General features: G+C 47.3%; 1 protein-coding gene across 5 annotated transcripts in view; it reads left to right on the plus strand.

Annotated features, from left to right (window-relative positions):
* The window catches only part of Arid1b (AT-rich interaction domain 1B), a 309,189-nt gene that overhangs the window by 234,002 nt on the left and 59,976 nt on the right, over positions 1–15,211 (plus strand). For all 5 annotated transcript variants that reach the window (XM_048354354.1, XM_048354355.1, XM_048354357.1 and 2 more), the window contains exon 6: positions 1,814–1,903. In XM_048354354.1, coding sequence (XP_048210311.1) covers positions 1,814–1,903 — 90 coding nt within the window. The remainder of the gene's footprint in view (positions 1–1,813; positions 1,904–15,211) is intronic.

The following is a 15,211-nucleotide window of genomic DNA, read 5'->3' on the forward strand; positions in this document are numbered from 1 at the left end:
TCTCTAAAAAGTGAGATTCCAGCCAGGCACTGGTGGCTCACCCCTGTAATCCTAGCTACTCAAGAGGCTGGGATCTGAGGATTGTGGTTTGAAGCCAGCTGGGCAGAAAAGTCATGGGGAGACTCATCTCCAATGAACCACCAGAAAACGGAAAGCGGAGCTGTGGCTCAAAGTGGTAGAGTGCAGCCTTGAACGAAAGAGCTCAGGGACAGCACCAGGCCCTGCATTCAAGCTCCATAACCTACCAAAAAAAAGAAAGAGAGAGAGAGAGATTCCTAAACTCGTCCCACAAACAACTTGAATTAAACTCGCCCCACAAACAACTTGAATATGGTTTTATAGTTATATTTTCACAGCTTTTATACCGATTATCTAAAGTGAAAATCGTCTGCCACCTCTGTCTTCTCTGTCTGTCACAGATACAACCAATATGAGACTTAATCATGAGTGGCAGTCACAGGAGCCTCGCTTGTCCTCATAAATACCTGGCTTTGCACTTGGTGTGTCAGGACCTCCACTGAGCTGAATTGGTGGCAGTTATTGGTGGGCTCAGTTAGGATTCTGCTCTGCAATGTGTTTTAACCATGGGAGAGTAAATCCTATGGGAGCAAAACCAGTTTGATCACATGCCTGCCATACCAGAGGACAGAGGGGGAGGGGGAGAGCGAGCCAGCTACTGAGAGAGAGAGAGACAGAGACAGAGAGACAGAGTGAGACCGACCTTCCCATTTAAAGGAGCAAGGACCTCCTGCCATGAGAGCTAGTGCCTTTATGACTTTACAGCTGTACTGAGTTCAACTTTGTAGTTGTTGTTGTTCTGTGTTATTCTGAGTCAGAAAGTGAGATGAGGTGATCACCTGCCTCTGAGGATTCCTACATTTCAAAATCCTTTCTCCTGCCTTCACATAACTACACTGTCTTTTCCTTTCATTCATATTCTGAGATAATGATTTATTTTCCTTATATATTCATCATGCTAAGGTGGAGAGATTAAAGGAATGAAAAAGATGGACTGAATCAATATTAAATAAATGGTAATTAAATAGATGTCATTGCTCTACACACAAGGGATCAAAAGATCTCTTGTTCAGTGACTGTATATACTTCATTTCAGAGGGGTGGGTTTTGTTTCCCAATAGAGGCCTTCTCCATTTAGGTTGAATTTTTAACTCATTATGAAGACTTTTAGCAGTTTATTGTTACTATTACATTGATTAGATATTACCAGTGATTAACTGTCAGCCTTTTGGCCCAGCTGGAGATCGTTGTAGTCTGCACAGGCTGAGTTTGGCTCAGCACAGTTGGATTTGTTAAATATTACATGTATGCCAGGAGATTTCATCTACAGTTTGATTTGTCCACAAGTTTGGAACTCATTCAGTAATAACAACTTTCAGCAAGTCTTTAGATAATAGGTTTATCATGTTTCTTCTTCACAAGGTAAAAAAGATAAAATATGAAACCTTTTTGAGCTTTGTATGTTTTCCTTGTTGTGGGGCTTGAACTCAGGGCCTGGGCTCTGTCCCTGAGCCTCTTTGTGCTCAAGGCTAGCCCTCCACCGCTTAAGCCACTGCACCACTTCTAGTGTTTGAGTGGTTAATTGGAGAGAAGAGTCTCATGGGGACTTTCTGCCCAGGGTGGCTTTGAACCGCGTCCTTTCGTTCTCAGACTCATGAGTATGAGCCACCAGCACCCAGCTATCGGTACCTTCTACAATCATAAAACTTCAATGTAGCTGAGTCGTGGTTCTTTACCATTGCAGTATTAATGCAGAGGGTCCCCACACCCCCGTTTCCCCTCTTGTGTTTTACAGGCACTCAGATGCCGCCTCAGCCGCCCGGGAGCCAGTCCGACTCCAGTTCCCACCCTGCCTTGAGTCAGTCACCAATGCCACAGGAAAGAGGTGAGTCTTCCGTTTCCGTCCTGCCTGCCCACTGAGTTTTGAGTATATAGACTTATTGGAGTTTGCTTACTGCTGTTTCCTTGTATATTTTTTAAAGAATGCACATTGGATAATCTCAATCTACATGTAGCACCAAATACAGAGAAGGAAGGATTCTTTCTTGCAGATTTGGTGATGTTACCAAAGTGCAATTTAAGGACCAAGGAATATATTTGTCCTCCTACCACTGTGAATTGTAGACTGCACATGGCAGTAGTCCGTTGTGATGTAGCTTTGCCAAAGAGCTATGGACTGCTCAAGCGGGACATCAGCCTAATGAAGCAGAATATTTGGGAGAGAGAAGGAACACTCAGATGGCCAATCACTTGTTCCATGATATTTAATAGTAAAATTTGAAGTTCACAGCAAGACCTTATTGTACAATATTGAAGTTCTTTGAAATGGCCCAAGACCTGAAAAAAAAATCACACAGTTCAATCATTTCAGTTAACAAATACAGAAACTAAGGATAGCAGAGGATTTAATGATTTCCTCATTCCCAGAAGTTAGTTTCAACCCAGGAATGAAGTTGGATGTTGCTGTAGCCCTCAAATGAGTTTGGCAGGTTTTTTAAGTTTTATTGGTTGGGTTGGGTTGGGTTGGTTTTGGCTTTGTGGGAGGAGTTTTGAATATTTATCAGATAGACATTACTTTACGTGAAGTTAGTAAATCAGTTGTTATACATAGCATGTGATCATGTATGTGTATGTCTATTATCATGGCATTTGTGGTATTATGTTTTATTGAAATTAGAGTTGTAAATTAGTTCATCCTGCACTAAGAAAGAAATCACCGGGGCTGGGAATGTGGCCTAGTGGCAAGAGCGCTTGCCTCCTACACATGAAGCTCTCGGTTCGATTCCCCAGCACCACATATATGGAAAACGGCCAGAAGGGGCGCTGTGGCTCAGGTGGCAGAGTGCTAGCCTTGAGCGGGAAGAAGCCAGGGACAGTGCTCAGGCCCTGAGTCCGAGGCCCAGGACTGGCCAAAAAAAAAAAAAGAAAGAAATCACCGGGAGACAAGGGGAAGTAATAGGAAAGAACATCATTTCCATTCAAAGGTGAGGTGCGTTCCACTTGTTTTTAACAGGCTAACTAGTCAGTGCTCACTTTATCCCACATCCAGCCTTGCTGCAGCCAGGCTGGGCCGTGCGCTTCTCCTTGCCTTCAGGGGGAGGCTGACAGTGGTGGTGGTGGCGATTTGAATCCACATTGCCCAGACTCAAGCTCACTGCGCCATCTGGTGCTCTGCTGGGTCACCTCTCCCCTTGTGAAGGTCATAGGGAGCCCACTGCCACCCCTTTTCTCAAGAGGCATTCCATCCCCCCTAGGCCAGGAGAACCAAAGCTGCCTGTTTATAGTTGATATTTCAAGAGTTCCTGGCCCCTGGCATTTCTAATTACTCCTGTGCAAGGTATAGAAACCTAAGGATTATTTTTCTTGTGGATTCAGCCGCATGTTATTCAGAAAGCATTGACAATGAAGAGATGGGTTCATCTTTATGTATTACTTGTGCTCAGATGATTCTGTAGTAGAGATAAAATGAACTTTTCATTTTCTAATTGTTATATCATATGTAATTGTTATATAAATCTTTTCTTGTCATATAAGGTGTAGTTAGTGTTTTAACATCCTTTATGTAGACGGTGTGATGTGTTTTTAGTTCTTGCTACCTGGTTGCTGGGCCCACCCTGGGTCCCTGTGGGGGGCTGGGTGGACCCTCCCCATCTGCTCTGTGACTGGGCTCTCAGGTGCCGCTGCGGCTGGGCGGAGGGCAGCCCGGGAGCGCGCCCAGAGCTGCTGCTCTGCTTCCTTGCTGAGAGGACAGCGCACGGGCCGAGCCCAATTCTTGGTTGGAAGAGTTCTTGGGAACTTTCCCCCGAAGCTGTGCCCCCCATCCGTCCCCCCTCTCAGCCTTGCAGTGCCACCAGCTCACATCCTGATTCCTTAATCTTTCACATAATTATCTTAAAATTCAAAAGAACAGTATAACATGGTTTATTAATTTGTTGCTCTAGTTTTTTTCCCCCAGTAAGGCTCAAAGGCGATATGGAATGATGTTCTGAGTAGGTAAATAAGTATAATAATTAGAATACTAAAGTGATCACATTTTCAACTCCTGTAACATGTTAAGCTTAATGAAACTAGCAAACGCCCTTCTGGTTTATTGGATTAGCAATTAGGTGAAATGTTGAAAGAAGGCTTATTTGGACAGATGTAGAGAGGTCAGAATTAATTTTTTGAAAACCTTTTAATTGAATTCTCTTTTAATTTCCACAGTGGTGTCTAGTTAAATATTCATGTTACTGCTGGTGGCTTTCTGAAGGTCTGAACTAGATCTGGATTCACAAAATCAACACCGGTTGTTTAACCCTTTTCATCTAGTGTGTCAGCAGGGACTTCTTGAGCAAAATCCCACCGTACTTGAATAATTAGAAGGTAGTAATGAGGATTTAATTAGACCTTGAGATACACTGAAACAGAACCCCCAAGAACGTCCCTTCTAGATACACTGCAAGCGGAACTGGCACTGCTGCCGGCTGGGATATGCCGTGGCTGGGGGCAGGTTCTTTGGCGCTCTTCTGTGAATGTCAGATCTAGACAGAACGTGTCCTGGGTAACGTTCTCCTGAGTTATTGAACAGCAATCCCGGCCTTCATTTGGTCCCTCTTGCTGACCTACATGATGACCTATTTTCTCTCTGCTGTTTAGAAAGAGAAGCTCTCGATTACAGCGCACAGGCTGAGCGTACCTGATTGAGAACTGGCCTGACTATGTCACTGGTACCTTAGGGGAATGGGACCATATCGCTGCCACCAAAATTACTTGAGCTAAAAGTTGACATGTTTTACCCACTTGGGTTGCAGAATCAGGAGAAAATGGATAACAAAATTTTGCATTTTTGTAAGTTTTGAGTGGTGGTAAGTTTTGCCAAACATCAAGTTCTTTACAATTTTTTGCCAACTGAATCACAAAAAACCTTATATTTGGGAACTGAACTTCACACTGATATTTACCAGTAGTTTAATTTATATAAATATAATAGGGCTGTTCTCCTCGTAAGTATGCAGCAGATGGAGGGTGACTGGGCATTGAGATGCTCTTTCTGAGGACTACCACAAAAGGTGAACGAGAATTTCTCTACAATGGGCTTCAGACTTAGATATTTTATCTAGACTGATAGAATGTCTTCTTATTCTTATTTTGTCTTCTGATATTAACTCCCACTGTTAATTGCCATGATTGTATATATACATATGTATATATGTGTGTGTATATATATAGTGTGTGTATATATATATATATATATATATCCCCTAGACTATAGTGTATTCTAGCTTCTTTTCAAGCTCTGAATAAAATTCCTCATCAAATTTCTGATCACATCCTGTTTGCTTAGGTCAGATCTTTCTCTTAGCTTTTAGTGCCATGGGGGACAAAAGATAGCTTAGGATGAATTTGATGTTCTTCTCCAGACTCCGCCGAGCTTCTCTAGGATCTTCTTTATCCTGTGCATTGCCTCGCTGTCTTTCTGACAGAGCCCGCCTTTTGATGGTCCCGCACACGTGGAACCTCGGGCCAGGGAGAGAGTTCAAATCTTTTCAAAGCAAGGAGTGAGCCAAGAGCAAAATATTTCTTGGCCATAAGTTAAGAAAGCTCCCCATTTCACTGGTACAGGCCCACAGACTCGGGCCCTTATAAATCCCGTGGGCTTTGCTGCTCTTTGTTCTCCAGAGATGTTCCTCCAGCCAGACAGCAGTGGGGTCTCTCTGTACTGGGGACCTCACACCTCAGCCTGTCACTAAAAGATTCCCAAAGGCCACCCCTCCACCTGGCCACCACGCTGCCTTCACCAGCCTCTAGCTTCTGCCACGCACATGCCGTGTGGGATCAGCGCGGTCTTTGCGGAAGGCTGGCTGGACGGCGCCCTTCCCTCCCCAGTACCCAGTGCCCTTGTTGTTCTTGGAGCGTGGTGTCTGCTCTGCTTCCTGTCTGCTCTCATGCTCCTTAGGTCAAACATGGCCTACTGCCCCTCGGAAACCATGAGGCCCCGATACAAACACATCTCTCCAACCTGACAAGCACTTTGGACACCACACCACTTCCTCCCTTTGCCACCTGACTAATTCTTCAGGTGCTGATAGCCCAGCGTGCGGCTGAGGTGGAGTCTGTGTTTTTAGGGGGGCGCAGGAGTGCTTCCCCTGTCGGCGGGGGGCCCCCTCTGAGAGCCAGGATGCCCCCTCATCCGCCTTGCAGTCCAGTGCTGTTTCTCACTCTAATCTGCAGGGACTTTGGAATCAGAAAGTTGCAGTTGGGGTACAGTGAACTACAGGAACTAGTTTTGTGACCTTTGACTTTTAACTAAGCCCCTGCTTCCTCTGACAATACCTGAGGACCAGTGTGATCCACAGATGATAAATACCAGGTGGCAGCAACTAATATTATTAAGATTCGTGTATGGGAAGGCTAGATATTTGAGCCCCACTCACCGTCATGGTAATCACTCGGGTCCCTCCCCCGGCTGTCCTCAAGGGCTGCAGGGGGGTACGGGCTGAGGTGCGGGAGAGAGGGGGGGGGGAAGGAGCGGGGACGAGCCTGCCCTTAACCTAATAACACAGCTGGTAGAAGGCCGCCCCGGTTACAGCCTTGAATGGGTCATTAGTTTCTGTCTTCCTCAGAGCAGTTCATGTTGTGAAGAGAAGCAGGCAGGCAAATAAACACAAGATATTAAAATGTAACAGGAACTTTTTTAATCTATTTTTCTCTCCAAAGGGGAGCCTGACACCTATTTGGGAAGAGCAATGGCCCTGTCTGTCTTTGTGGTGGGAGGCGCGCAGAGGTGGTGCCGCGTGTGGCCATTAGTTCACACGTGTGGGGAGATAGCTTTTATTGAACTGGCTTGCAGAAACGAGGCAGTCGTTCTGTGGATTTTCAGCAGATGTCAACCTGAAAATAAATTGTCCTGGCGCCAACAAGAAGATGTGCTTTGCTTTCTGGTGGCGTGGGGCGCGTGGCACCTTGCGTGGTGTCGGGCCGTCCTGGGGCCTGCTGCCTTCGGCGGAGCCCGAAGGTCCGGGCACTCCTGCAGGGGCCTGGGGACTCTTCCCTTGGTGCTTTCTTTCGTGGGGAATGAAGCCTTATCTGGGCTTTGTGCTCAACTTCATTCCAACAGGATTTCAAGTGTCTCAACCTCGTTGTCGTGGGTGCTTGAGATCCTGTGGTAAACAGAAGGCAAAAGGATCCTTTGCTCCTCCGCTAGAGAGTCTGTTCTGGCACTCGAGAGACTCTCGTTCATCAGCAGACTCGGGAAGGAAGCATGCACTGAGTCCTGGGCCACCCAGCACCAGCTAGTACTGGGGCTCAGTACTGGAGCGGTTGGTAGAGTGCCCTGAAACTGAGAAGTCTAACTTTTTTGAGCCAAATGACAGCCACTAGCTGTTGGGAAAGGGGCAGTGTGTCGTGGAGACGGAACTGAAGACGTGGCCGGATGCCGCTGCGATGGAGCAGCGTCTGGAGGAGGCGGCAGTGGCCAGGCCCACCGCCAGGTGCTTTCCACAGCAGGAGCTGCTGGCTTGCCGCCGTGGCCTCGCACTCCAGGAGCCCCACAGCCCCGAGCCGCAGCACACGGCTTCACTGAGGGTTTGTGTGGGGACCTGGCAGGGAAGATGGTGGCGGTTACTTTTGGCCCAATCTGAATAATCATAGTGATCATGTATTGAGCCGTCCTGTGTGCGGGCACCGTGCCTCCTCCATCTCCTCACGTGATCGTGGGAGGTGGACGCCCATTGGAACGGGGAACAGGCTCCACCCACCTTGTGGGCCTGCACTCCTGACTTGGTCCCCGCAGTCCTCAGGACAGCGGCAGGGGCGCTGGACCCGTGTGTCCCCCCCGCATTGGGGGGTGCGGTGGAAAGAGCAGCGCTTTCGTCTCCTACTCACCCCAGTCCTTGGGGCCTGCCTTCCCTCTCGGGAAATAATCTCGAATGTGGTAGGAAACAAGGAGCCAACAATCCAGTTTATTCCAAAGGCTGCATTTGTAGAGCAAGCTAAACGAGCTCTGAACAAAGGTGCTGCACTCTCCACTCTTGGTCCCAACTCTGCACCCAGCACCTTGCCTGGACAGAGGCGAGAGAGGCCTCGGGTGCCCAGGGTGTGGGGAAGACGAGTGACAGGAACAACAGCCATGGTGGTGGGATCACGGCCCCGCCATGGCCGACCACGCGGCACATGACCTGCTGGGCTGCAGGTGCCATGCTTATCCTCTTGCAAGGCCCAGAAGCGTCACAGGTAGGGGTGCGAGGGGAGGGGGAGCCTCCCTGGTGATGTTATTACAATCACTCCATCACACGGAGAACTGCGCAGACATTCTCCCGGACTGTCTGATTGTCCTCTGGTGAAGGGGGGCTGGCTGCGGGCAGTCCGTTGACCCTTCTCCTCTCTTGGCCGGCCCCGGTCGGGGCAAGCTTTCCCGCCTCTCCCGCGGGCCAGGAGAGCGCTGGGGGCTAAGACCCCGACACCTGGAAGTGAGGCAGGACGTGTTTAGGAGAGGGTGCTAAGGAATCATTTGTTTCTTGGATTCGGGTTCCTATGAATGGATTCTGTCCCCCACTGATAGGTAAAACTCTGGACAGTCTGGCATGTAATAGGAGCCAAACTTGTGTGAACGTAGGGTGTGGTGAATTGCAGCGCACATGGGCGTGTTAGCTCATGATGTTAAAATGCTCCCTGTGAATTATTGTTTATGTAAGTGTGAGTATCGTTGGGTTGTTTTGCAGCTTAAATGAGCTAGTAATGAGCAAAGCTAAAGGATGATATAGTAGATACTCATGAACTGTCAGCTGTTCTTAGAGCAAGGAATGGCATCTTGCTGGAACTTCTGAGTCTGAAGCCCCCTGGTACTTCCAGGAAGGTCAGAGCACCTGAGGAGCGGGAGCAGGGGAAGGGCGCCAGGCAGAGGTCGGGCCGGTGCCGGGAAGGCCTGTGTGCTCAGCCAGGCATTTCCTCCCGTCCTGCGAAGCAGTCTGGAGTCAGTGAGCAGCTCTGTCCTGCGCAGGCGCGGTGGCGGGCCCCTGAGCCAGGACGGAGGAAGGCCCTGGCCTTCAGCACGAGCAGAAGCTCGCTCCCCCGGCTCTGAGGAGAGGAGAGCCCGTGGCGCGGGCATGCCCTGGGGTGCCCAGGGTTAAAGTGGAGACCGGGAGAGTCCACGCTGCTTTTCCTGTGCTGTCCCGTTGGCCCTCGGGCTGGGATAGAAGAGGGTTTGGCAAAAGGGATAAAGTGCCAGACGCCCCCAAGAGAGCCAGGTAGATGGCGATGGCACCGTTGAGCCCAGGCAAGGTTAGTGAGACCCTATCAAAAACAAAACGGAAAGATCTGAGGATATCCGGATGAAACTGTAACCCCTCTGCACTTCACTTTGACAATAAAATTAAAAATTAAAAAAAAAAAAAGATCTGAGGATGCGGCTTACCTAGCAAGTAGAAGGCCCTGGGCTTAACCGTAACAATGGAAAAAAATTAACAACAGGGCTTCAAGGAAACACTTTGCCCTCCTGCCATTCTGATTTGCTGCTCCCTGGGTACTCATAGCCCCTGCGTGCGCTTTCACTGTACTCCTTACCGGTTTTCAGTATTTATTGGGCATCTACATCCCACCAAAAAGAAAACTCCTTGAGGACCTGGCACTTAAAAATGATTGATGAAGAAAGGAAAGGAAAGTAATATTCTTTTGACAAACTGTTATTTGTTTGCTTTTCTTTCTTTTCAATCTTGTATGAAATTGTAAGTTGTTTTTGTCAGTTTCTTATTTTTCCCTGTTAGGCTTTATTTTCTGTTGAACTAAATTTTTTTGTCTGCCCATACTAGAGCTTTTCCCACTGAAGGCTGGTGCTCTACCACTTTAGACACAGCTTCACTTCCTGCTTTCTGGTAGTTCATTGGAGACAAGAGTCGCATGGACTTTCCTGCCCCCAGCTGGCTTCAAACCTCTGATCCTCAGAGCTCAGTCTCCTGAGTAGCTACAGTTACAAGCCACTGGCGCCTGGCTTGTTCAACACAATTTTAAGGTCCTCAAGCCTAAGGATTACATCTTTTGCTTTTTTGAAAAATGTTCTCCTATTCTTGCTTCAGTTCTATGAGTGCTGGAATAATTTGGGGCATGCTGGCAGAAGATGTGTGTAACATTGTGAATTGAGTTACCAGTTTGATAGCTTATTGGAACTTACAATGAATGAAAGGCTCATAGAATCGCTATAAAAGCAATAGTAATGCCTTTTGTATAACATTCTCACCGTGTTTTGCAGTGCAGAGAAGTACTATTGCATACACGTCTTATTTGACTCCGAATGATCTTGTAAGCTGGGACAGGAAGTACATTCGCCATTTCATACAGCAGAGCCCGGCCCCCGACGTGAGGCTGGTAGAGGCAGCTGGGAGCCACATCTTCTGGCTCGGAACACATCAGCGTATGCTTCTCTGACACGTTGCCCTCGCAGAAGGCAGACTTTGCTCAAACTATTTTCCTGAAGGACATGACTGTTTGTGTAGAAATGCACCTCCTTTGTTTCAATCCAAATGGCTGTGGTGTGCATGTATACCTGTGATACAGGATGCAAAATGCTCTATTGTGCCCTTACAGGGAAACACATAAATTCTCTTTTCACATGGACACTCTAAGAAACATTATTTTACCTGCTGTAAACGGTAATTATCTAATGTAGTTTTTTGGCCAAAGTTTAAAATTTTCCCATGTTAGATAGTTACCTGGGACATATAATTCTGTGATGCATTTAGTAACTCAGTATACTATCATACTGTACAGAAAATTCATTTTGTGCTTTCTCGGTTTCCCTTACTAGAAAGAATGGCTTTCTAAACTGAAATCGCTCGTAACTAGAAATACCTTGCCCCTCTTTATCTGTAGCTGCAGTGTGTGTAACACGCTGCCATTTACGGGATCTGCCGAAGAGCAGAATACAGTGGAATAAATATGTCACCACAAATAGGTAGAGAATATTTTGGTTGAAATTGATTGTTTTTCCCATTTTTGAAAATGTTTAAGCATTTGTTTCCTTGAAAATTGAATTTAAACAACAACAATTTTTAAACTACCTCCAAATAAGAATACATGGGAATTTGTAGAACCAGTTTAGATTTTTCTAGGAGGCCAAAAATAAGTCTACATCAGAGACAGAAAACTAGAGCTCGACCTTCCGCTGCCGCCGTGTAGTGGCAGGAAGAGGGCGGCCGGCGAGGGGCTGTCTGGGCTGCGCCCAGGCTTACGGAGCAGAGCGCATGCAGGGGCCCAGGCCTTCCTAGGGGTGTGTTCTGCGCTCCCCGCAGCCCTGCATGAGACAGGGTTGGTCACACATAATAGATGTGCAGTTTCTATTTTTAAGCGCTGTTGTTTGAACTCAGTGCCTTGGAGTGACTTTGCAGGAAGGAACTCTACCACTTAGGCCATGCCCTCGGCCCTTGTTTGTTATTTTTTAAGTGGGGTCTTGCTTTTTCCCTGGACCGGCCTGGACTAAGGTTGATGCACTTAGTTGGGATGACATGGATGTGCCACCATGCCCAGTACAAATGGTTTGAGATGGGGTCTCATAAACATTTTTTGCCCAAATTGGCCTTGAACCTGATTCCTCTGATCACTGCCTCCTAACCAACCAGGACTCTAGGTGTGGGCTGCCACACCTGACTGTATCAGCCAGTTCCTCTCTTTCATTTTTACTCAACTGTGTACAAGTGGTGACATTCCATAACATTTAAAAACTGGATGGCTTTCAGTCTGCTGACTGCTGGCCTCGAATTGCAATTGTATATTTAACGCACCACTCCAACTTCTTCCCGGCCTCTGGTCTGCTGCATGTTTTGAATGGTCTTACTCTGTTGCCCAAGTGTCGGTTGAGTTCACAGCCCTCCATCCTCTGCTTCCCAAGTGCTAGAGTTATGGTCGTCACCACCACACTCGGCTCATTTCATTGAGCTTTTTATGTTTTGTGTTCTGGCAGTTCTAGGGGTCACGCCAGGGCCTGTCCCTCCCTCTAGGAAGTGCTCTACACTGAGCGCATCCGCAGCCCGGGCCTTCTAACTTCAGCCATATTCCCCTGGCATCCTTTCTTTACCCTGAATGTTACAGTTGCACTTTCTGCTTTGACAGCCAGCTTGAGCATTATTCCACCCAAAAGGCCAACTTCCCGCAGGATGGAATGCTGTTCTTTGAGCCCTTGCGCTTCTGGGTGATGGCAGCCGTGTGCCGAGAGAAACACTCATCAAGACACAGCCATGGATGGGAACAAACGATAGAAGCAAACAGTTGAAGGAAAGGAACCCAGAGAGCTAGAGAGCAGTGCTTCTGTCTACTTGCGCTAGCTATGCAGGACGAAGCACCACTACAGACTGTAAACCATTGGCCCTCCGTGAAGGGCCACAGCAGCCACAGGGATGGGAGGCCCACTGCCCATGATGGGATGCCCCCTGCTTGAAACATGCACACAGTAGCACAGGTGCTGGTGCAATGTGGATCTCACATGCTCAAGTTCCAAAGCCGAAATAGTTGTACCAAGCAGCTTGTTCTTTCTAATTGGAAGCTGCATCTGAATACATGGGCCCTTGGGAGATTAAGACATGCCCTTGTAGCCTGTAAAGCAGAAAATTACCATAGTCATCTCTTACTTAGGGGTGGCAGAACACTTTCACCTGCTGTCGCAGTAGATGCTCCTTGTCAGTCCAGGCAACTGAGGCTCTGAGAAACTGATTTGCTGAAGGTCCCACAGCTGGCTGGAGGCTAGATGCCTGGCAGTATATTTATTTACACACCTGTCTCCCCTGCTGGATTCGGATAGTAGGAGAGGGACCCAGGCCTTGCACTCCTAGTCTGATGTGGTCAGTTGGTGATAGGGGAGACACAAGTCCAGGAAATTACATCCCCCTCTACTTCCATGGTGTTAGGGGATACAGAGTAAGCGTGACTCCTTTGGAAGATAGGAAACGAGAGTTTTAAGAAGCTGCTGTGAGCTGGGGTGTCACTTGCCTAGCCTGTTTGAAGCCTTGGGTTTGATTCCTAACAGGCTTTCCCTCTCCCCCCTAGAAAGAATCTCCTCGTGAGGGGCACCAAAACTTTCCAGCTTCAACTTCTTATGTAAAAATAATAATCATAAAATAAAAATGAGTTCCACATCCTTTAAAACATTTTCCTGACTGGGTGGTTCACTCCTGTAATCCTAGCCATCAGGAGGCCAGATTTCTGAGGATCAAGTTTCAACACTTGCCTAGGCATGAAAGTCTATGAGACTCTTAAATCCAGTTAACCACCAAAATTACCCAGAAGTCAGTTCCAGCCTTGAGTGGGCAGGTGCACCCAGGAAAAGGACTCCATTCAGCCTTGGAGACTTGGTACCGTGGCACATTCCAGTGGGCTTGGCTTTCGGATTGAAAACTCAGCTTTCTTCAGATTCAAGGGAGCTGTCAGGAGGATTGCCTTGCTGAGGACTGAGTAGAGAGCCAGACTGTGGCCCCTTTCCCAGCTAGGAAGCGCTGGCTCTCACCCGTGTAGTGTGGGAGTAGCACCGTTGACGCGCGCCGCCCACGGTGACAGCCTCTCTGTGCTTTGAAAGAGGACTTTTATTACAAAGGACGATCTGTAACGTCTGAGAATTTTATGTAAAGCTCAGATAAATATTTCATGTAACATCTTAAGATGCAATTATTTGTAGTAGTTTTAGTGCTCTGATTTCTGTTTGCACATTGGAAAATCAAACGTTTTTGTGATAATTTATCCAAGAGCTTCCAATTGAGCCTAATTTCATACGACCTGCACATACACACGCTAGCCCTGGGACTTGAACTCAGGGCCTGGGTGCTGTCCCTGAGCTTTTCCAGTCAGAGCTAGCACTACCACTTGAGCCACAACTTCACTTTTGACGTATTGGTGGTTAATTGGAAATAAGAATCTCATGGACTTTCTTGCCTCAAGCTGGCTTCGAACTGTGAGCCTCTTAAATAGCTAGGATTATAGGTGTGAGCCATGAGCGCCCAGCCATATGACTTATTTTTATAAATAAATAGCTCCACTTATTTTCTTTTATGACTCTTTAGACAGGCAATGTTCAAAGATCTCTTTTATGTTGTTCTTATTAAAATGTAAACCATGGTCTCTGTAACCCCTGTGTGTCATCTATTCTACCAGATTCAGGCTGCCCTGAACCTCAGCACTGTCTACTACACAGCTACCCAGGGCATTTCTCTGGTGACTCCTGCTTTGGGTTGGGCTCTAGATTCTGGGAGCTACCCTGCCCGCTGCAGACTGACTGTTGGTTCTGAGAGTTGTTTTCCAGACTGCTAACTGACATGCACTTCTATTTGCCAGAACCGCTGACTGGGGGCTGCCTGACATGGTGGTTCTGCATAATTTAGAGAACTCTTTTCTTTCTGCGTTTTCAGTATCTATCCAGTACTGTACTGCGCTCTGCATTCTCCTGGATGTGTGGCAGATTTGACATCCAAGCAGTCAGAAATTAACTCTCGACACTTAACAAGTTCACATATTCCATAAGACATAGAAGGCAGCACTAAGCACAGGCACGACCCTGGCCCTCGTGGAGCTTTTTAGTGAGGAAGCAAGAGGGCAAGCCAGTCGGAAACTAACAGTAACAAATGTTGGAGGGGATGTGGCCAAAAGGGAACCCTACTTCATTGTTGGTGGGAATGTAAACTTGTTCAGCCACTCTGAAAAGCAGTATGGAGATAGAGCTCCCCTACGACCCAGCAGCCCCACTTTTTGGCATCTACCCAAACAAGAATACACTAAAGCCACCAGTACAACAATGTTCATCACAGCACAATTTGTCATAGCTAAAATATGGAACCAACCCAGATGCCCCTCAGTAGACGAATGGATCAGGAAAATGTGGTACATATACACCATGGAATTCTATGCCTCTATCAGAAAGAATGACCTTGCCCCATTCGTAAGGAAATGGAAGGACTTGGAAAAAATTATACTAAGTGAAGTGAGCCAGACCCAAAGAGACATGGACTCCATGGCTTCCCTCACAGGGAATAGTTAGCACATGTTTAGGCTAGTCACAGCAGAGGATCACAAAAGCCCAATAGCTATGCTCCTGTGAACGCATAAGATGATGCTAAGTGAAGTGAACTCCATGTTATGGAAATGAGTGTTATATAACTGTGGTAATTACTTTCAACATGCCATGTGAAACCGTAGCTTCTTTTCTTGATGATCTTTTTGTATCCCCTTCCTGTGGTTGTACCTG

This window comes from Perognathus longimembris, chromosome 9 (genome assembly GCF_023159225.1).
Source record: "Perognathus longimembris pacificus isolate PPM17 chromosome 9, ASM2315922v1, whole genome shotgun sequence".
Lineage (NCBI taxonomy): Eukaryota > Metazoa > Chordata > Mammalia > Rodentia > Heteromyidae > Perognathus > Perognathus longimembris.